The sequence below is a fragment of the Monodelphis domestica genome, chromosome 1 (genome assembly GCF_027887165.1).
Source record: "Monodelphis domestica isolate mMonDom1 chromosome 1, mMonDom1.pri, whole genome shotgun sequence".
NCBI classification, from domain to species: domain Eukaryota; kingdom Metazoa; phylum Chordata; class Mammalia; order Didelphimorphia; family Didelphidae; genus Monodelphis; species Monodelphis domestica.
In genome coordinates, this window is record NC_077227.1 from 521,907,856 (window position 1) to 521,929,871 (window position 22,016).

The following is a 22,016-nucleotide window of genomic DNA, read 5'->3' on the forward strand; positions in this document are numbered from 1 at the left end:
GTTCCTTCCATACTGTCTTATAACATGCCCATGTGGGGAAGAGGGAAAGGGGTTTTGATAAACACCTATTACATTCTTTAGATTCCCCCAAAACTTAAGATATGCTGACTTGTTTGATCCCCATTACAACTCTATAATAAAGCATCTCCTGTTATTATTTCCATTTTCAGATGAGAAAATCTAGGCTCAGAAATGTTAAGTGACTAATCCATAATCACATAGGTTAATAAATACTGCCCAGTCTCAAATTCAGTCAACTTCTGTTTCCAAGACAAGAGCTTTTCCCACTAGACCACATTGCTTTACTTAGTTTAATAAAGTCATTTCTATGAATATCCATTCTTATTAACTTACTCCTTATATGGTCTTTATCATTATTGCTGAGTCTTTTCAGTCGTGCCCAACTCTTCATTATCTGATTTGGGGTAATTTTGTTAAAGGTATTGGAATGGTTGGCAATTTCCTTCCACAGTGGGTCAAGGCAATTCGAGTTTAAGTGACTTACACAGCTAGTAAATGTTTGAGGCTGGAGTTGAACCTGGGTCTTGCTGACTCCAGCCATGGTACTCTAACCACTGAGAAATCTATATGGCTTACACCATCTAAAGTCCTCTATAACTTATTATATGTTCTTTCCTTTTCCATACTCTATGGTCTAGGAAGACTGGCCTTCTTGCTGTTCTTCACCATAACTCTCCATTTCCCATGTCCATACCTTTACCATGATTGTTGCCATCCTCATGCCCTCTTTCTTTATGTCTTTTGCTGAAATCCCTGGTTTCCCTCAGGACTTTTCTCAAGTGCCACCCCCTACATGTAGCCTTTCCTGATTTCTTGGCTACAGTGTCTTCCTCTACAAAAATTATTTTGCATATATTTTGCATAGAAGTATACAAATACATGTTGTTTCCTGATGAAATATATAAAGTCCTTATGGGCAGGGGTCACTGCAATTTGCCTTTATATCTCCAGGACCTGGCAGTTTGCCAGGCATATAACAAGCACTAATAAATATTTGTTGATTAATTGATTGAGGTTCATAGTGAATAATATGGGTACTGGAGGGCTATCTGAAACCAAGGAAGCTTTAATTATGCTCAGTAGACTCTACTTACTAAACAGAATACAGTCTCTTTACTAAGGCAAGAAGCCAGAAATCCATTTAATCACAATATCCCATTCCCAGGATATCCTGGTAATGGAAATTTTACTGTGTTAATAACATCTTTTTCCTAGAGCAAATTAAAATTTTATCCATATATACAGACAGAATCTTTTGACTTCTGATAGTCTTTATTTGGTCTGCAAACATCTACTCCTCCTCATCTCTGGTTCAGCCTTGGTGTCATGATTGCCAGAAGACACCTAGAGGTTTTCCCATTGGCTCTGTTTCTGTTACAAAGAAAAGAAAAATAAAAACAAATAGCAAATGTGCAATTTCCAATTGGTTCTCTCTCTCTCTCTCTCTCTCTCTCTCTCTCTCTCTCTCTCTCTCTCTGAACCAGGAAAAGGTGCAGCCTGGACTGGAATGAATTCCATAATGGTTGAGAACACAGAGGATTTTTCCCCTTGTAGCTTGTGATCTTTGAGGCACTACTCAGCATGTCATCTGTTTTTCTATCCTCACAGAGAGGGCCTATTCTCTGTATGTGGCTCTGTCTCTGCTTTCCACTCCAGTATGCCTTCCTAGGCCTCCCATAGCTTTCCATATCTTGAATTATTCCTTTGTGGGCAGCTGCTTCATGCCCACCCAGAGTTGATTTCGAGTTGAGTCTGTCCACAGCGGTCTGCTCAGGAGAACACCATGTCCCAACGCTGGCTCATGACTGATGTTTCACAAGGGTTGATGACCATCTCCCTGCTGTCTTCATTGCCATCTCCCATTATATCTGTATCCAGGCAGAGGCGGGAAGCCATGTGCTTGATGCGGGGGCCAGACTTAGTCCATCTCTAGAGAAAAGGAAAGAGGAGAGAGAATGAGTTGGGATCTTGTTGACTAAAAGCCCTTTCCCTATCAACAACTCCATGAGCTATAGCCTAATCCAAAAAGCTTAAAGTATATGGCTGAGACCTTCGAGGGAATTGATCTCACAGAGTAATAAAGCGGCAACTAATTGTTCAGACAAGAGTGTGTTGTTGTTTTCCTTTTTCAAATTAAAACGCACACACATATAAAGTCAATATGTCTGCTAAGAAAGCTTATTAGCAGAAGATATCTTACCTGAGAATAGGCTTTGGGGAGAAAAGTAATTCACAAAAACAATCAAGGCACTTTATATCAGTGAGCACATGGGTGATAGGAAGGAGAATAGATTTAGAAGGAATTTTGGAAATCATATAATCAAACTCCCTCATTTTACAGAAGAGGGAACTGAGTCTTAGAGACCTTATGTAACTTGATACGAAATGATGGAGAAGGCTATTAACCTAGGTCCTCAGACTCTACATCCCATTTACTTTATATTGTAACATGTGGTTGGATATGGAAACAATGGCTATAGCAGGAATTGGAGGTGGGGAAAGCATGGAGACGATTTGGAATAGCTTGGCTTCTTCATGATGTGCCAAGTGATGGTTAGGATTGAAAGTCTTGGTTGCCCAAAGGTCACTTGGTATCTGCCTGCATTCAGTGAAGTACCAGTTTCAGATGACATACCCTACAATGATCAAGAAGACCAAACATATTCCCTGTTGTGGAGGAACAAGAAGGCATAAAGCTCTTCCCCATTTAGCAACAGAGTACCAAGCCTTTTGATAGGCATGAGGCTAGATTGTAAACCCCTTGAAGGCAAAACCTATTTCATAATAACAATACATTTATATTGCATTTCTGTTTTCCAACAATATGAAGTTATTAGTAATACAAAAGTTACTATCCCCAAGTTTTGGGGGCTGGGAGGATGGTTGAAATCTTTTTGGTTTAGGGCAAAGGCACCAAACATAAGACACCTTAGATGACACCTTCCCAGGAAAAACTAGAACTATATTAAAATATAATTGGGAAACATTTAGCAATAAAAATATGATAGAACATATCTAATGTTAATAGGTGGTTTTCTAAGTCAAAATGTGGGTAGCAGAAATTCTTGTGTACAGTTTAATAGCTCTCATTTCTGGTGGAATTTTAGACCACTGGTATAGGCAACTCCATCTCTCAGTGCCAGTCAGCAACTATTCAGTAATTTAAGGGACTTAGTTGCTTGACCACAGTGTGGTAAAATGACTTGCCCACGGTCACAAAGTCAGTATTGCTCAGAGGGTACTTGCATCTTTCTATCTACCTCCCACAAAGGCTGTTCCAAACCTTTTTTTTTCTCCTCAAGCACCTTACTCCTCATCTCTCTCCTCTCAGCTAAAGACCTCACTTCCTACTTCACTGAGAAAATTGAGGTCTTTTGCCTTGAGCTACTTCTCCTCTTCTTCTCATTTTAGAACACCTTAAACTCATTTTCTTCTTTCTCTTCCTTTCCTCTAGTCTCTGATAATGAGATGACCCTTCTACCTAAAAACAATCTTTCTACATGTGCCTTTGATATCATCTCCTCCCATATTCTCTACTAGCTTACTCCTTCAAATTATACCCTCTCTTTAATCTTCAACCTCTCTGTATCTACTGGTTCCTTTCCTAGTGCCTTTAAATGTGTCCAAGTCTCTCCCTTCCTAAAATATCTTCACTGGGCCCTCCAATTCCTTCAAGCTATTGTTTCTATTTCTTCTCTCATTCTCCTTGAAAAAAACTACCTACCTTCATTGTCCCTGCTTCCTCTTCTCAGTACTTTGCAATTTGGCTTTCAACCTTATCACTCAAATGAAATTGTTCCAGTCACAAATGATTTCTTAATCACCAAATTCCCTTGACCATATTTGACATTGTTTACCGCCCTTTCCTCCTTTATACTCTTTCCTCCCTAGGCTTTTATTACTCTATTTTCTCCAGGTTCTCTTCCTCCTTGTCTGATCCTTTTCTGTCTCCTTTGGTGGTTCATCATCTATAGCATGCCCCCTGGATTTTCTTTCTCTCCTTTTTTTCCTCAAATATTATCCTATCTCTTCCTTCTTCCAAGCCTATGACTGAGGCTCACTGATAGAACCCAATGACTTGAAGCATTGTTGCTGGGCTCTGCAATAGACTCATTTGACTCATACCTGTTTATCATCTCCTTCCTTGCAAGGAAAGAGCTGCACCTGAGAGCCAGGGAAAAGCATGTGCACTGACAAACACAGTTGCTGCTGGCAGATCTGCTGGGCATAGGTATAAGCCCATTCCTGAAAGAGAGGAGAAGGAAATGAAGGAGGGTTAAAAGTTGGAAATGCTAGGATCCTGAAAGACTAGCCTGATAAGGAAGAGGAGGAAGATGGAAATGGTGGTGAGGATGACAGTGACAACAGCTCAGAATTGGTTTGGGAAGGCCTTTGCTTGTAAGAGGCAATCAGTAGTTATCTGTGCCAGGCAATGTGCTATTGTCAATGTCCTCCTTCTCTTTGAATAGCCTTGCCCTAATTCAAGGCTTTGAGGAGTGACATACCTTTGAGGAGGTATTCTTCAAAGGAAAGAATAGAGAAAGAAAGTAGAGAAAAAAGAGAAGAGGCAGAGAGAAACAGAGATGGAAGGGAACTTGGGGGGGAAAAAAAACAAAAATAGGAGGGAGATTACACCTATGAACCTCTCTAAAAAGGAAAGGTCAATGGATTTAAACCCACCTTTCTTCTCTCTTCAAGTCTTTCTTCACTCCAAACTATCCTTCCCACAGTAACAAATTTTATATTTCTTTAAACATTTTTTTGGATTTAATTATTATCATGCAAACTGCACTTCCATATTGGTCCTTGTTTAAAGAGCACAAAAAAAACAAAATAAAACCATAAATACACTGATATGAAAGATAGTAGTAGACTTTGGTGGACACCTATTTGACTACAACAGTCCATCCCCCCCAGGTGGATAGAAATGTATATTTGTTAAGCACAGCCCTGACCATATCACTTTCTACTCAAGAAGCTCAAATGGCTCCCTCCTGCCTCTGCTTTAAAATACAGTGAGGCATTTAAAGTCCTTCACAATCAGCCTTCATTCCATCTTTCTAGATTTATTTCACATTAGTTTTACTCATATATTCTATTCTCCAGTGAAGGTGGCTGCCTAGTTAGTCCCAGAACTCAGAATTCCTTTTCTTGCCTCTGGGTCTTTGAATGGAGTCTCTTCCAGGACTGGAATTTTCTCCCACTCTTCACCACCACCAGCCACTCCTGGAATTCATAGTTTCCTTCAAGGCTTAGTTTAGGCACCATGTCATACAGGGAGTTTTTTTCTGATCTCACTTCCCAGTTGTTGATGTTTTCCCCACAAAAATTACTTTGTATTTATTTATCTGTATATTGTTAGCCCTTTGTAATTGGATGTAAGTTCTTTAAGGTTAGACACTATTTTTTGGGGGGGGGGGGAGGTATCATATACCAGGATTTAGAGTAGTGTAGTGCTTCTAGCATGTCCTTATCAACTGAATTCATTGACTTAAGGGCTAGAAGGACCTTTCAGGTCATAGAATCCAACACTATTCTTTGACAGATGGGGAAAATGAGAAAAGGCGATTTATAGACATTCACGTAGCAATTACTATTGTTACTACTACTATTGTAAATAATAAGAATAAAAACACATAGCTGGTATTTATGTAGCACTTTTAAGGTTTCCAAAGCCCTTTCCAGATACTTCTCATTTGACCTTCAATCACCCTGGGAAGAAGGTGCTATTATTATCCCAATTTTACATATCTGGATTGGAGGCTAAGTGATTTGAAGTGTCTTGCCCTGGGCCACACAGCTAAAAGCATCTAAGGCAGGAATTGAACTCAGGGTTTCCTGAGTCCAAGTTGTATCACCTAACTATGTCATAAATATCCAAATCTAAGTTCTCTAAAAATCCAATGCTTCTTTTTCTGATGATTCCAGGCTGATGCATTTCAGCTCCTAGATCTCCTTTTCACAGGGCTAAGGCTAAGGATTGATAAAAGATTTTCTGACAGTATGAAAGGAAGAGAAATTTGTGTAGTTTATCAAGACAAATGGTTATATTTATTTTACATCTTTCATGTGAAGACCTGAAATTCTCTTTAAATGGCTCACTGTTTTTTCCCAACCTTCTGGTGAGATAAGAATGTGGATATAGGTGGGTACTGTGGGTGACAAGACTTCCTTTCTTCTTGTAAATGGTCATAATTCAGTAACCTGCTCTTTCTCTTCCTTAAAGAGGTGACATAAGGATAAATGACCTAGAATGATATACTAAAAGGGAACCTTAGAGGTACTCTGGTCCAGTATCCTTATTTTACTACTGAAGCCAAGAGAGGTGAATAGATTTTATTTATTTTTAGATTTTTAAGCCATTTTATTTTCAGTTCCAAATTCTCTCCCTTCACTCTCTCTTCTACTTCATACATAGGAAGCTATGCAAAACACATTTTTGTATTAGCTATGCTTTGGGGGGGGGGGGCAAAGGGGAAGCAAGAAAAACAAAGGAAAATGTTTTCATCTGCACTTTTTGTATCTGTAGGATTTTATACCAGGAGTCCTTTGGAGTTGTGGTGGATCAATGTTTTTATCAGAATAACTAAGTCTTTCACAGTTGAAATCTTTACAATATTGCTGTTGCTATAGATTATTCTCCTAGTTCTAGTCACTTAATTTTGTATCCATTCATATGTCTTCCCAGGTTTTTTCTGAAACCATCCTCTTCCTCATTTCTTATAGCATTAGGGTATTCCATCACATTCATATACTACAATTTGTTCATCCAGTTCCCAATTGAAAGGCATCCCTCAACTTCCAAGTTTTTGCCACCACAAAAAGACCCGTTCTAGATGATTTTTGAACATTTGGTTGTTTTCCCTTTTTCTTTAACAGTATAACATTAGTAACTATTAACAGTAGTAACAGTAAGAGTATGCACTGTTTTATACTTCTTTGGACATAGTTCCAAAATATTCTTCAGAATGGTTGGATTAGTTCATAGCTCCACCATTACATGAGTATGCCTTTTTTTTTTTACATCTCTTCCAGCATGTTACTTCCCTTTTTGGTCATCTTAGCCAATCTGACAGGTATGAGATGGTACCTCAAAGTTATTTTAATTTGCATTTCTATAATTATAAGTGATTTGGAGCATTTTTTCATATGATTATAGATAGCTTTGATTTCTTCCTCTGAAAATGCCTTTTCATATTCTTTGACCGTTTATTAGTTGAAGAATGGCTCCTATTTATACATTTGTTTCACTTCCCTATAGAATTGAGACCTTTGTTGGAGAAACTTGCTGCAAATTCTTTTCCCCAGTTCCTTCTTTTCTTCTAATTTTGGTTATTTTGGTTTTGTTTGTACAAAACTTTTTTTTTTTCATTTTAGGTAATCAAAATTACACATTTACCTTTCTTCAATATTATCTCATATTTAGTCATGAGTTCTTCCTCTATCCCTAGATCTGACATAATTTTTCCATGCTCCCCTAATTTGCTTATAATTATTATCTACATATGTCTATATATAATGCTTATAATTTGTATCTAAATCACATATCCATTTTGATCATGCTTTCGTACACAGTATGAGATGTTGGTCTATATCTAGTTTCTACCATACTGTTTTCCAGTTTCACAGTTTTTCATTGATTCTCTTGATAGTCTTGGCTTTTTGTTCCTCCAGATGAATTTTGATATTTTCTTAGATTTATAAATTAATTCTTAGATAATTTGGCATGGCACTGAAAAGTACATTAATTTAGGTAGTATTTTTATTTTTATTATTATTCTCAGGCTACAATTGAGTTATTAACATTAATATTTTTGAATTTAATTTAATATTAACATTTCCTCAATTATTTGGATGTCTTTATGTGAAGAATGCTTTGTAATTGTGTCCATATAGTTTTATGCCATACATAAAGGCCAATTTTTGTAAAGATGCCATGTACAGTTGAGAAAAGGCATACTCCTTTATATCTCCCTTCAATATTTTCTAGAGAGCTATCATATCTAAGTTTCTGGAAATTCTGATCATTCTTTTAATTCTTTTTTGTTTATTTTATGGTTAGTGTGGTTTAGGCCCAAGAGGAGTAAACTGAGTTCCTCCACTAGTGTAGATTGACTATTTCCTCCTTTAATTCATTTAATTTTTCCTTTAAGAATTTAGATAGTATGACATTTTGTGCATATATACTCAGAATTCAGTTTGAAATGCTTTTTGAATTGTTGTTGAAGGGTATTTTGGGACAGTTTGGCAAAAATTCTCACTTTATGCTGCATGTTGGGTCCTTTCCCTATTCCCAATCACATGAATTGACTTTCCAAAGTTCACACGGTAAGTGGCAGAGCCAAGATTCAAACACAGGTCTGAGCATCTTATTTCAAATCCAGTACTCTTCACTCTGTACCATTCTGACTCCCTAATGAGATACTCTTGTCAGTCAGTAGGTGTGGCTTTTATCTAACCCTTTTTCTTTCAGTTTTTAAAGAGGCTTCCTACTGCAACCACAGATTCTGAGTTTGGCATGGTCCTCCCTTCTCTGTCCCCTCTCCTCCCACCTCCCACTTAGAAGTAGAACTGCTGTTCCTGTTCTATTTCATTCAAGTCCCATTTCCTAGATAACTGTGGGCCTTTGAAGCTCAGCTGGGAAAAAAAAAAACCCTTGAATTGTCCCTATTTCCTTAACAAAATTCACCAGCAGGTACAGCCCCTAGCACAATTTAATTTTCCTATTAATCCAATATTGGTTCCTGCTGTTGTTTCTACCTTTGGCATATGGTGGATAGAAAAAGTTCTTTCATTTAAGAGAATGAGTATTTTGCACATGTATTGTACAACTGGTGAAATCATCTGTTAGAAACAGCCTCTCTCCATTGCTCTTGATTCACCATCTCTCCCCTCTTCCAGCCTTTGCTTCTTTATGAAACATTCCTCTCAATAACATTCAGCCTTCCCCAATCACCACATATGGAATATTTCTGCTCATGTGTCTTCCTTCCCCGATCATGGCCACTCAAGTGAACATTTCATTCTTTTTATTCCTTTATGAAACTTTATTTATTTTTTTTGTTTTGTTCTGATTAATGAAAATAAAAGTTCCTAAAATTCTATTTTATATGGTGTTGTAAATAAAACCAAATTGCATACTTGGAAAAAATGTGCCAGGCAGCATACTAAATATTAGGATACGAAGTCAGGCATAAAACATGGTTGCTTGCTATCAAGGAGCTCACCTTTTATTAGAGGACATAACAGAAAGGTGCTTTGGCCAATAAGTCCTTGAACATGACACATTATTAGTCTGCTTCTTGGGTCTATCTAAGATATCCATACTTGTTCACATTCCAGATCCTGACTGTTGACCTATAGAGTCTCTTGTTTTTTTGGCCTTTTGGTGCAAACTTTGTCTTGCATTCATTTGCTCTCGTGCAATCAACCTGCACCTAATATTTTGACTGTTTTGATATCCCTAACTATAGGCATCTTGGTACATATTGATCTATATAAGATTGGCCCCTAATCTAACTTTCAGCCTCAATACCAGTCAGCCCTTCCAAAGCAACTGTTTATCATCACCATCGTCATCCCATCTGTCTCTAAATCCATGATTCTATTAAGTCACGAATAAATAGATTTTTTTTTACCAGTCTATCCCATCATTGAGCAACAGCTTCTTGTAAAACTTGTTAGTTTACTCCCTTTACTTCTCTATGATATGGGACAGCCTCACAATTCCAATTTTACAGATGACAAAACAAGTGAAAAACAAGTGAAATCTCTGGACTTAGAATCTGCTAATTCACCTGGTCTGTCTGTCTTAGCAGTTTTGCACCTGGGACTTCTCATCAGTCCTAACATTTCTTCTGGATTTTGAGATCACTAAAATGATGATATAGCTGGATCCTGTCTTGCTTCTTCTTCCCAGTTCCAGAACTCTATGGGTGGAAAGTCAGACAGCCTATCATGGGGTCTTAGTCTTTGAATTTGAATATCTTCTGGGACAACATACAGGCAATGTTTTGGAAGCACCTAGAAGGGGCCTGGCAGGTCATCTATTTAAATTATGATCTTTTTTAGATGGGGAACCTGACATCCAGAGAGATTAAGAGAGTTGCTTTTGCCTATGCCCAGTTCCTTCCCAGCTTCCCTTTTAGATCTGCCTATTTCAGTAGGGAGGCCTGCATATTGGCAGTGTCCCATAGAAAGATGCCAAGGAACTCTCTAAAGGCAGAGCAGCATTTTAGCACCCACACCCACACCCACACAGACACTGCTTCCAGAGGTATGAAGACAGTGAGAAGGCTGAGAATGTCAAGACGAATCCTGGGCTTGAGAAGGCTTTTTCCTTAAGCTGGCAAATAGAATTCCATCTATGACTTGGCATGGTTTTTGGAAGAAAGCCTTCCATGGGAGGGGACACCTGTCACTGGGATGCCTCTTTTGAAGTTTCCTATATCAAATGAAATATTGGAATGACTTTACCTTGAGCTAAACCCATTGGCAAGTCTCTCCTCCTCTAAAGGCAGCCATTACAAAGTGAGAAACTAAAGCAAAGATGGAATGTCTCAAAGAGGAAAAGAAAAAAGGAAGTTAGGATACTCCCACTAGGATGAGAGGGAGAATGTCTCAGCAGCATTTCTCAAAGTCTGATTAGCTGCCTATATGAAAAGATGCATGAAGCACTGATCTCAGCCCTCACACTTGGTTTCCCATCAGCAGGTACTTTACTGGCAATTAAATAATTCAGCCTGACCGCATTCCTGAGAAACATTGATCAGTGGCCACATTGCTAGGAAGGGAGGGAAGAGAGGAACTATGCCCATGGCCCAGGACCCAAGGCAGAAGGCCTGTAGTCTAAGAGGTTTCCGATTCTCATTCTGAAGCTTGTCAGGCTTCCTGGAATGGCCCATGATGAATGAGTTTATTAAATGAATCCTGGAGTCAGTTTCTGACTCCAGGAAGACAGCGGTGGCTGTACTAGTGGCTGTTATCTCTGGCTTAGTACCAATAGGGAACCGATCTGAAGCTCCCTATGACATCTTTATCTTGGGGAGGATTTGGTCGAATTACAAAAAGCTCTTGATGTTCCCTTTCCTTCCTGCACATGCATGTATATTCACACGAATACATATATGTAGAGACACAAATATCTACTACTATGTTGTTGAAAGGAAAATGAAATCCTTTAACAAAGGCAAGACCAGAGGGATATTACTCCTGGGACTCTAGCCAGTGAGGCAGCTGTACCCTCAGTCAGTGGGAGCAAGTAACAGCAGAGGGGGCAGGGAGCTGAATGTATTCACTACCAATGCCCTTCCTTTTCATTCATTTCGCTTTCATTTTCATTTTTTTGTTCTGCTTTTCCTTTTTATCTTTTTTAAATAGATTGTTCAGGCAACAAAAATTCACTTTCTCTCTCCTCTCCTCTCCTTTCAAACTGAAAAGAAAAACAAAACCTCATTATAAACATATATAGTAAAAAACATGAATATTCCCCCATTGGCTTTGTCCAAAAAAAAATATGTCCCATCTGCTTCCTGAATCTATTACTTTTCTATCAAGAATTGGATAACATGTTTCATCATGAATTCTCAGGAACTGTGATTAGTCATTAAGGCAATCAAAGTTCTTAAGTTTTCTAAGGTATTTTGTTTTTATAATACTATTGTTATTGAGCACATTTTCCCCCTGGTTATACTCATTTCACCCTGAATTAGTTCATACAAGTTTTCTGAGGTTTTTCTGAAACTAGCTTCTTTCATAATTCCTGATAGCATAGTAGTATTCCATCATAATCCTACACCACAACTTGTTCAACCATTCTCCAATTTGACGTGCACTCTCTCAGCTTCTAATTCTTTGCCATCACAAAAAGAGCTTCTATAAATATTTTTGTACATACTTAAGAGTTTGTTTGTTTTGTTTTTTTTGCTTAGGACTAATCTCTCCCTTGATCTACCCTTATTTTCCCCTCTCCCTTCTCCCTGCTGTTTTCTTATTGTGTGCACTATATTTCTGCTGTGTGTGTATTCTTCCATCCTTTGACTAGTTCATATGTGAGGTTAAACTGTCATCTGTTCCTCTCATTTCTTCCTCCTGGTTTCTCAAGACTTTAGCAGCTCATTCCAATTACGTGAAGTAATTTTCTTTATCTTTCCTCTCCCTTTCCTTCTTGGGGTATTTGTCTTCCCTTCCCTGTCCATTTATATTTTAGGATCATAAAATATATTAAAACTATATTTCCAGACCTTTTGTCCAACTAGACTCCCTCTATGACCCCTTTAGGGTTCTAGGGGCAACCATGCATTATATCCCATATTCCTTTTTTAGTTCCTTTATGATCATCCATTTTGCTTCCAGCAGCTGCTTCCTTCTGAACTTGTTCCTTGTTAAATATATATAATAGAGTGACTGCTCTGTACCCTGAAATGTCATCCTTAAGGGCAGGTCTTTTTCTTAGTCAGGTCTAGATCTATGACTAAGAATTGAGAAATGAGCAAAAGAGCTGGCAGTTGGCATCTATTTCTATACCTTGCACAAGTTCAGGTTCATCTTTGCTAGATTTGAAACTTCTATTTGCCCTGGTATATAACTTTTCCTTGCTCTGGAATGTTCTATGCCACTATTCATTACTTGGCCTTATCTCCCTAGTGATCACAGATGTGTTTTCCTTTGCTGACTTGGTTGGGAAAAAAAAATGACTATGCTTTTTTTCTTGCATTGCCTGATCAGGACTACATCTATGGTATTTTCTAGATCTGTGTGGAAGAATTATGGGGCAGAGCTTCTCTGCTTCTCTTCTTGGTCCTCCACCACTAGAGGATTTATTTTATTTTCTCATACATTTTATTTCACTCAACAAATACTGACTGAGTTCCTCCTATGTGTAGGGCACCGTGTTAGATGATACTCATGTAGAGATGAGCAGCCACACAATGTCCTCTTATAAATATCTTAAGGTCTAATGGGGGAAAGGAGGTAAGGCATGTACACAAATAACTATGGCAAGAAATATAAAGAGATAACTAAAGCCCAGAGAAAGTGATAAAAGGAATTTGATAACAGGAAGTAAAAAGGTAGGCAAAGAAAAGGTTTTATGGAGAATGTGGCATCTGAGTTGAGCCTTGAAGGAAAGAAAAAGCATATTTTAACATACTGAGATATAGGAGCAAGTTTTAGGCATCAGGAGCTACCGATATGAATGCACAAGTTTTCATGCCAACACAAAAAACTTCAGCCTTCTTTTTTGAGTGACCTCTTATTCCATCCCATTCATAAATACTCCAGGGGAGGAAGCATTTCATCCAGGGACTCTAGGTACATTTGAGACTCACTGCTCAAAGGCCTTAATTCTTTAAAATGACAATGCAAGGCCTTTACCAGTAACTGAGCAGGAAAGTTATTGATTCAATGGACCTCTCATGAAGAATGACTCAAGCCAAAGCCTTTCTTCTCTACCTATTTGAAGACTGGGTTAAAACTATTTGAGCCTGTCTTTGGAAGGTTGATCCCTTTCCTCCACCCTATGAGAAATGGCAGACTATAAGCACATGGTAGTTGAAGGTATACATACAGTCTTTTTAAAAATTATTCCTATTGATTATTTTTAAAAATATTTTATTTGATCATTTCCAAGCATTATTCATTAGAGACAAAGATCATTTTCTTTTCCTCACCCCCGCTCCCAACTCTCCCATAGCCGATGCGTGATTCCACTGGGTATCACATGTGTTCCTGATTCAAACCCATTTCCATGTTGTTGGTATTTGCATTAGAGTGTTCATTTAGAGTCTCTCCTCAGACATGTCCCCTCAACACCTGTAGTGAAAGAGTTGCTTTTCCTTGGTGTTTTTACTCCCACAGTTTGTCCACTGCTTATGGATAGTATTTTTCTCCTAGATCCCTGCAGATTGTTCAGGGACATTGCATTGCCACTAATGGAGAAGTCCATTATGTTCGATTGTTTCACAGTGTGTCAGTCTCTGTGTACAATGTTTTCCTGGTTCTGCTCCTTTCGCTCTGCATCACTTCCTGGAGGTTGTTCCAGTCTCGATGGAATTCCTCCACTTTATTATTCCTTTTAGCACAATAGTATTCCATCACCAACAGATACCACAATTTCTTCAGCCATTCCCCAATTGAAGGGCATCCCCTCATTTTCCAATTTTTGACCACCACAAAGAGCGCAGCTATGAATATTCTTGTACAAGTCTTTTTCCTTATTATCTCTTTGGGGTACAGACCGAGCAGTGCTATGGCTGGATCAAAGGGCAGACAGTCTTTTATCACCCTTTGGGCATAATTCCAAATTACCCTCCAGAATGGTTGGATCAATTCACAACTCCACCAACAATGCATTAATATCCCAACTTTGCCACATCCCCTCCAGCATTTATTACTTTCCATAGCTGTCATGTTAGCCAATCTGCTAGGTATGAGGTGATACCTCAGAGTTGTTTTGATTTGCATCTCTCTGATTATAAGAGATGTAGAACACTTTTTCATGTGCTTATTAATAGTTTTGATTTCTTTATCTGAAAACTGTCTATTCATGTCCCTTGCCCATTTATCAATTGGAGAATGGCTTGATTTTTGGTACAATTGATGTAGCTCTTTGTAAATTTGAGTAATTAAACCTTTGTCAGAGGTTTTTATGAAGATTGTTTCCCAATTTGTTGCTTCCCTTCTGATTTTAGTAACATTGGCTTTGTTTGTAAAAAGCTTTTTAATTTGATGTAGTCAAAATTATTTATTTTACATTTTGTGTCTTTTTCTATGTCTTGCTTGGTTTTAAAGTCTTTCCCTTCTCAAAGGTCTGACATGTATACTATTTTGTGTTTGCCTAATTTACTTATAATTTCCTTCTTTATGTTCAAGTCATTCACCCATTTTGAATTTATCTTGGTGTAGGGTGTGAAGTGTTGATCCAAACTTAATCTCTCCCACACTGTCTTCTAATTTTCCCAGCAGTATTTATCGAATAGTGGATTTTTGTACCAAAAGCTGGGATCTTTGGGTTTATCATATAACTGTCTTGCTGAGGTCACTTGCCCCAAGTCTATTCCACTGATCCTCCTTTCTGTCTCTTAGCCAGTACCAAATTGTTTTGATGACTGCTGCTTTGTAATATACTTTGAGATCTGGGATTGCAAACCCCCCTTCCTTTGTATTTTTTTTTTCATTGTTTCCCTGGATATCCTTGATCCTTTGTTCTTCCAAATGAACTTTGTTATGTTTTTTTCTAAATCAGTAAAGAAATTTTTTGGAAGTTCCATGGGTATGGCACTAAATAGATGAATAAGTTTGGGTAGGATGGTCATTTTTATTATATTGGCTCGACCTATCCATGACCAGTTAATGTTTTTCCAATTGCTCAAGTCTAGTTTTAGTTGTGTAGAGAGTGTTTTGTAGTTGTGTTCATATAGTTCTTGTGTTTATCTCGGGAGATAGATTCCTAGGTATTTTATTTTGTCTAACGTGATTTTGAATGGGATTTCTCTTTCTGGTTTTTGCTGCTGAGCTGTGTTGGAAATATATAGAAATGCTGATGACTTATGCGGGTTTATTTTGTATCCTGCAACTTTGCTAAAGTTATTGATTATTTCAATTAGCTTTTTGTTTGAGTCTCTAGGATTCTTTAAGTAGACCATCATGTCATCCGCAAAGTGCGATAACTTGGTCTCCTCCTTGCTTATTTTAATGTCTTCAATTTTTTTTTCTTCTCTAATTGCTACTGCTAGTGTTTCTAGTATAATGTCAAATAGTAGAGGTGATAATGAGAATCCTTGTTTCACTCCTGATCTTATTGGGAATGCATCTAGTTTATCCCCATTGCAGATGATATTAGCTGATGGTTTTAGATATATACTGTTTATTATTTTTAGGAACGACCCTTCTATTCCTCTGTTTTCTAGTGTTTTTAATAGGAATGAATGTTGTATTTTATCAAAAGCTTTTTCTGCATCTATTGAAATAATCATGTGATTTTTGTTGGTTTGCTTGTTGATATGGGCAATTATGTGGATGGTTTTCCTAATATTTAACCAGCCCTGCAACCCTGGTATAAATCCTCCTTGATCATGGTGGATGACCCTTCTGATCACTTGCTGGAATCTTTCTTGCTAGTATCCTATTTAAGATTTTTGCATCTATATACATTAGAGAGATTGGTCTATAATTTTCTTTCTCTGTTTTTGACCTGCCTGGTTTTGGAATCAGTGGCATGTTTGTGTCATAAATGGAGTTTGGTAGAACTCCCTCTTTGCTTATTATGTCAAAAAGTTTGTATAGTATTGGGATTAACTGTCCTTTGAATGTTTGATAGAATTCACTTGTGAATCCTTCAGGCCCTGGGGATTTTTTTTTAGGGGGTTCTTTGAAGGCCTGTTGGATTTCATTTTCTGATATGGGATTATTTAAGAATTCTATTTCTTCTTCTGTTAGTCTAGGCAGTTTGTATTTATATATATATATATATATATATATATATATATATTCATCCATATCGCCTAGATTGGTGTATTTATTGCCATATAATTGGGCAAAGTAATTATTAATGATTGCCTTAATTTCCTCTTTATTGGAGGTAATGTTCCCATTTTCATCTTTGATGCTGTTAATTTGCCTTTCTTCTTTCTTTTTTTTAATTAGATTGACCATTACTTTGTCTATTTGGTTTGTTTTTTCAAAGTATCAGCTTCTAGTCTTATTTATTACTTCAATAGCTCTATCACTTTGATTTTATTAATTTCTCCCTTAATTTTTAGGATCTCTAGTTTGGTTTTCTTCTGGGGGTTTTTAATTTGTTTGCTTTCAAGTTTTTTATTTGCATTTCCAATTCATTGATCTCTGCCCTCCCTAGTTTGTTCATATATGCACTCAGGGATATGAATTTACCTCTGATTAATCCTGCTTTGGCTGCATCCCAAAAGGTGTGAAAGGATGTCTCACCATTGTCATTTTCCTCAATGAAATTATTAATTGTTTCTATGATTTGGTCTCTAAGAACAGATTTTGGAGTATCATATTATTTAATTTCCAATTAATTTTTGATTTGGTTTTCCATGTACCCTTACTGATCATTATTTTTATTGACTTGTGATCTGAAAAGGCTGCATTTATTATTTCTGCTTTTCTGCATTTGTATGCCATTTTTCTGTGACCTAGTGTATGGTCAGTCTTTGTGAATGTGCCATGTGGTGCTGAGAAGAAGGTGTGTTCCTTTTTGTCCCTATTTATTTTTCTCCATATGTCTATTAACTCTAATTTTTCTAAGATTTCATTTACTTCTTTTACCTCTTTCTTACTTATTTTTTTATTTGATTTATCTAAATTTGATAGTGGTTGGTTAAAATCTCCCACTAATATGGTTTTACTGTCTATTTCTTCCTTCAATTCTCCTAGTTTCTCCATTAGAAATTTGGGTGCTATATTATTTGGTGCATACACGTTGATTAGTGATATTTCCTCATTATCTAAAGTCCCTTTTAACAAAATATAATTACCTTCCCTATCCCTTTTAATCAGGCCTATTTTTGCTTTGGCTTTATCAGTTATCATGATTGCAACTCCTGCCTTCGTTCTATCAGTTGAGGTCCAGAAGGTCTTACTCCATCATTTAATTCTGACGTTGTGGGTGTCTTCCTCCCTCATGTGTGTTTCTTGAAGACAACAAACATATGGTAGGGTTTTGGATTCTAATCCATTGTTATTTGTCTTCGTTTTATGGGTGAGTTCATCCCATTCACTTTCAAAGTTATGATTGTCACTTGCAGACTCCCTGGCATTTTGATATCCTCCCCTAATTCTAACCTTTCTTCTTTAGCTCTAACCTTTTAATCCAGTGATTTACTTTAAATCAGTCCCCCTTGTCCCCTCCTTTGATATGTTTCCTTTTCTAGCCTCTCCCTTTTTGTTCCCTACCCCTACCCCCTCTCCTTTCCTCCCTTTTTGTGTCCCCTAACCCCCTCCCCGCCCTTGGTTTTCCCTTCTCCCTACCCTTTTTGGGTAAGATAGAATTCAAGATCCCAATGTATCTGGATCCTCTTCCCTCTCAGAGTTGATTTCCCTGAGAGTAAGGTTTAAGTAAAAACTCTCTTCCTCTCTTTCTTATAGGAGTTTTCTTCCCCTCCCCTTCCCGTGTGTATCTTTGTGTGAGAAATATTATTCTATTTAGTTTTTCTTTTCCCCTATTTACACATTACATTTTACCTAAATTAACATATATAGATTGATATAAATGTAGTCCTTATAGAAGACAGTTTGAATAAAAGAAAAAGATAACATTTTTCTCCTTTCCCCTTTCCTTCATATTTACCTTTTCAGGTATTCCATGCTCTTTGTTTTTCGATATCGAACTTTCCACAGAGCTCTGGTCTTTTCTTTGCAAAGCAATGGAAATCTTCTATTTTGTTGAATGCCCATACTTTCCCTTGGAAGTATATAGTCAGTTTTGTTGGATAGATGATTCTTGGTTGGAGATCTAGCTCTCTTGCCTTTCTGAAAATCATGTTCCATGCCTTCTGGTCATTCAGAGTGGAAATTGCAAGGTCTTGTGTGACCCTGATTGGCATTCCTTTATATCTAAATTGTCTTTTTCTGGCTACTTGTAAGATTTTTTCTTTTGCTTGAAAGCTTTGGAATTTGGCAATTACATTCCTGGGAGTTTTCTTTTGGGGATTTAGTGTAGAGGGTGTTCTGTGAACTCTTTCAATGCCTGTATTGCCCCCTTGTTCTAGAATCTCTGGGCAATTTTCTTTTATTATATCTTGTATTATGATGTCAAGTTTACTGTTTATTTCTGGCTTTTCTGGTTGTCAAATTATTCTCAGATTGTCTCTTCTTCCTCTATTTTTCAGGTCTATCACCTTGTCAGTGAGATATTTTATGCTCTCTTCTAACTTCTTGCTCTTTTGCAAGATCATTGTCTTCCAGTTGCCTAATTCTGACCTTTAAAGCCTGGTTTTCCTTTTCAATTTGATCAAATTGTTTTGTAGTTGCATTTTTCAATGCTTCAGATTGCTGAATTCCTTTTGCACTATTTCCCACTTTTCCTGCCAGAAGGCTTCCATCTTTTTGATCATTTCCGATTTAAATTCTTCAAAAGTTTGTGGAGAGTTTCCATTTCATTTGGAAGGTTTTGGAGCATTTGTTTGTGTTTCCTCTTCTATCTCCTCTGTATTTTGTATTTTTGCTCCATAAAATGTGTCCAAAGTTGCTCCCTTCTTCTTGTTTTTCTTGGTGTTTTGAGGTTTTGTACTTCTGTACTGTTTGCCATCTCTATCTGAGTGAGGAGGACTGGTTCTTCCTCTATCTGTCTGATGTTCTGAGGTTTTAGCCCCAGGCAAATTGTCCGTTCTCTGCAGCTGCTCTGTCTTCCCGGGGAAGCCCAGGGTCTACAGGCATTTCAGGTGTTACTGCTCTCAGTTCCCTCCAGTTGCTTCTCCTCTGCCTTACTTCCACTCTCTGAGCCTGGCTCAGCACTGTCCTCAAGTTATCTCAGTGCCTTTGCCAGCCCTGAGGTTTCTGTTCTTTCAGAAGACCCTGGTCTCTAAGGGGGGAGGGGCCGTGGCTTCCCTGAGTTCAGAGGGCTCCTGATAGGATTAAGTTCAGCTGGATTGGACTGAATGTGCCCTGAGGCAGGGACCTTCTATGAGACTCAGATTGAAGGACTCAGCCAGGGGTCTACAGGCTCCCCCTGTCTCTCTCTGTTTCTATGCTATCTGTGTTGGGTGTCCCCGCAACTGGCTCAGTTTGTTTTCAAGATGCACCCTTCAGAATAGCTGGCCCTGAGGTCCTTTTGCCGGCCCTGAGGTTCCCGCTGCTGCCTCGGGCTCAGTGCTCTGGGTTGGGGGGATGGGTCCTGGGACCTTCCTTCTGCCTACCCCTTAGATCCGAATGATCTAGGGTTCTGACTTTGGGGGGGCATACCTTTTGGTCTGAGTCCAGAAGGAGGGTTCCTGTGGTCTGTCCTGTTGTTTGTTTTGAATTTTGGTGCCCTAGGAGCATACAGGTTGTGATCGGTAAGGAAGGGTTTTTGGAGGTCTGAACTTTTGCTCTGTCTAAGCTGCCATCTTGACTGGAAGTCTATACATACAGTCTTAAGCAAAATCTAAGCCTTGGTTGTTTCCTCCATTTGGTTTCTTCCTGAGTATAGATGAGTGAATAGTGATCCTGAGGTGGAAATATCTGCCCTTACAGACCATCTTGTGAATTTTTGAAGTTCACAGCTCCTGGATTCTTAGTCAGTACTCACTACATTTGGGAAGAACCCTTTAAAAATCCATTAATGCATCACATACGAAATGTCCACCAGAAAGAGCACAAGCCTATCTACCAAGATATAGACCTGGAGAAAATTCTTAGAGAATGTAGAATTGAAGTGAAATATAAGATGTCTAGTCTGAATTCCTGCAAAATAGTTTATTTTTTAATATTTTTTTAGGTTTTTAAGACTCACCTTCCTTGGAGAATATAATAATAGCTATAAATTACTGTGTTCTATTTTAAGTTTTTAGTCAAAGTATGCTTAGGAGACTTTGTATTAAGTATCTGTGTGAAAATGAAAAAGCTAGCTCATTTGATTTACATAGCTCATTGAGCAGGTGCTTTTTTCTTCCCTTTTAGGGGAGACAAACTAAACCCAAATTTTAAGTATATTAAATCTAAGCTTTTTCCTTATAGTACTGTATTAGAAATATAAAGAAATAAATTGTGTGAGAAAAAGTCCTGATCCATATTTTAGATGGTCAACCCCCCCCCCCATCATTGAACATGATCCAGATGTGGGCATTTGGTGCTGAGAAATGTTCCTTAGTGGAAAGGGACAGGACAGTGTCCTAGCCCCCTAGATCTAGCAGTGGTTCTTATTTGTTTGTCTTGCATAAATCTGGGCTGCTGAAAGATAATACTATATATAATATATATTATATGTATTATAATATATATATATTTATATATAATAATTTTTACTAGTAATGGCCTGGTTCCAAATTGCCATTTGGAGATTCCTGTTTCCAAAAACAAATCTACAGGAGCTAGACACATTTTATGCCTTTTGGTTGCTATATTGTTTTCCTGAGTTCATAAGAATGTCAGCCATGGAGGGTCTTTTGATTCCATGCTTCGATCTTAGCTTCCTCATAGGAACGATAGAGAGGTAAATCACTTTCAGTTATACTTAATAAATCTAATAGAATGTACCTGTTATCAACCATTACCACTGCTAAGCGAAATGACATCTGCTTCTATCCAGGAATATTTTGAGAGACTTGAGAACTATTTATTATGTACTCCAATGATGCCTATCTATCCTCTTCCTCGTTTTTTAAAGAAAATATTAACCTTTCCATGGCTTTTTGAGGGTGACAGACTCTATTGAATTAATATTGTACAGATTGTTGTGAGAATGCTTTCCAAACCTGTAGAGTATTTTATAGTCCCCAAAGTGTACATTAAGATTAGTACTGTTAAAAAAAAAGACAAAAAAAGACTAGTATTGCGTAGGGGTTAATTGCTTTAAATGGGTTTAAATGAGTTCTTGTCATTCAATTTTCATTTCAAGATACCATTAAGGTTAAATTGTAGTCATATACAGGCTTCTTTCTGTTATCCTTGTGTATCTTTCCTAGAGGGGACCAAGGTATTTGTAGATTTTGCCTCCATCAATAGTTCAAAAGAGACCTTTAGATCAGGGCTCAAAGTCTTTTGTCTCTGTCTTTGCATGGCATACATAAAGAATTTTATACAGATTAAATGCAAATTATATTTGAATTAAAACCAATTCCATGATAGGAAAGGGCTAGTTAATGTATTTTCCAGTGGAGTCTTATAATTATGACCTCCTTATACACCAAATAATGGGTTATTAAGATGTTTGGATTTGATTCCTTCTTTAACTTGGAGGCCACACCCAGTTCTATTTAGGAGAGATAATAATGTAGTTAAGTTTGGACAGAATTATAATGGACTTAAACTAACTCCATGAAAAATATTGCATCTTA

At 37.6% G+C, this 22,016-nt stretch overlaps 1 protein-coding gene across 2 annotated transcripts in view; it reads right to left on the minus strand.

The window, feature by feature from the left end:
- Window positions 1-1,274: 1,274 nt before the first annotated feature.
- Window positions 1,275-22,016, minus strand: part of GALNT14 (polypeptide N-acetylgalactosaminyltransferase 14) — a 364,372-nt gene continuing 343,630 nt past the window's right edge. The window contains exons 14-16 of one of the 2 annotated variants that reach the window (XM_007476039.3): window positions 4,147-4,266; window positions 1,751-1,950; window positions 1,275-1,392 (exon numbers count right to left, since the gene is read on the minus strand). In XM_007476039.3, the coding sequence (XP_007476101.1) occupies window positions 1,792-1,950; window positions 4,147-4,266 (279 nt within the window). In that variant the 3' untranslated portion in view covers window positions 1,275-1,392; window positions 1,751-1,791. Of the gene's footprint in view, window positions 1,951-4,146; window positions 4,267-22,016 lie in introns of both variants that reach the window. The other variant, XM_016428013.2, reaches the window with a different exon arrangement.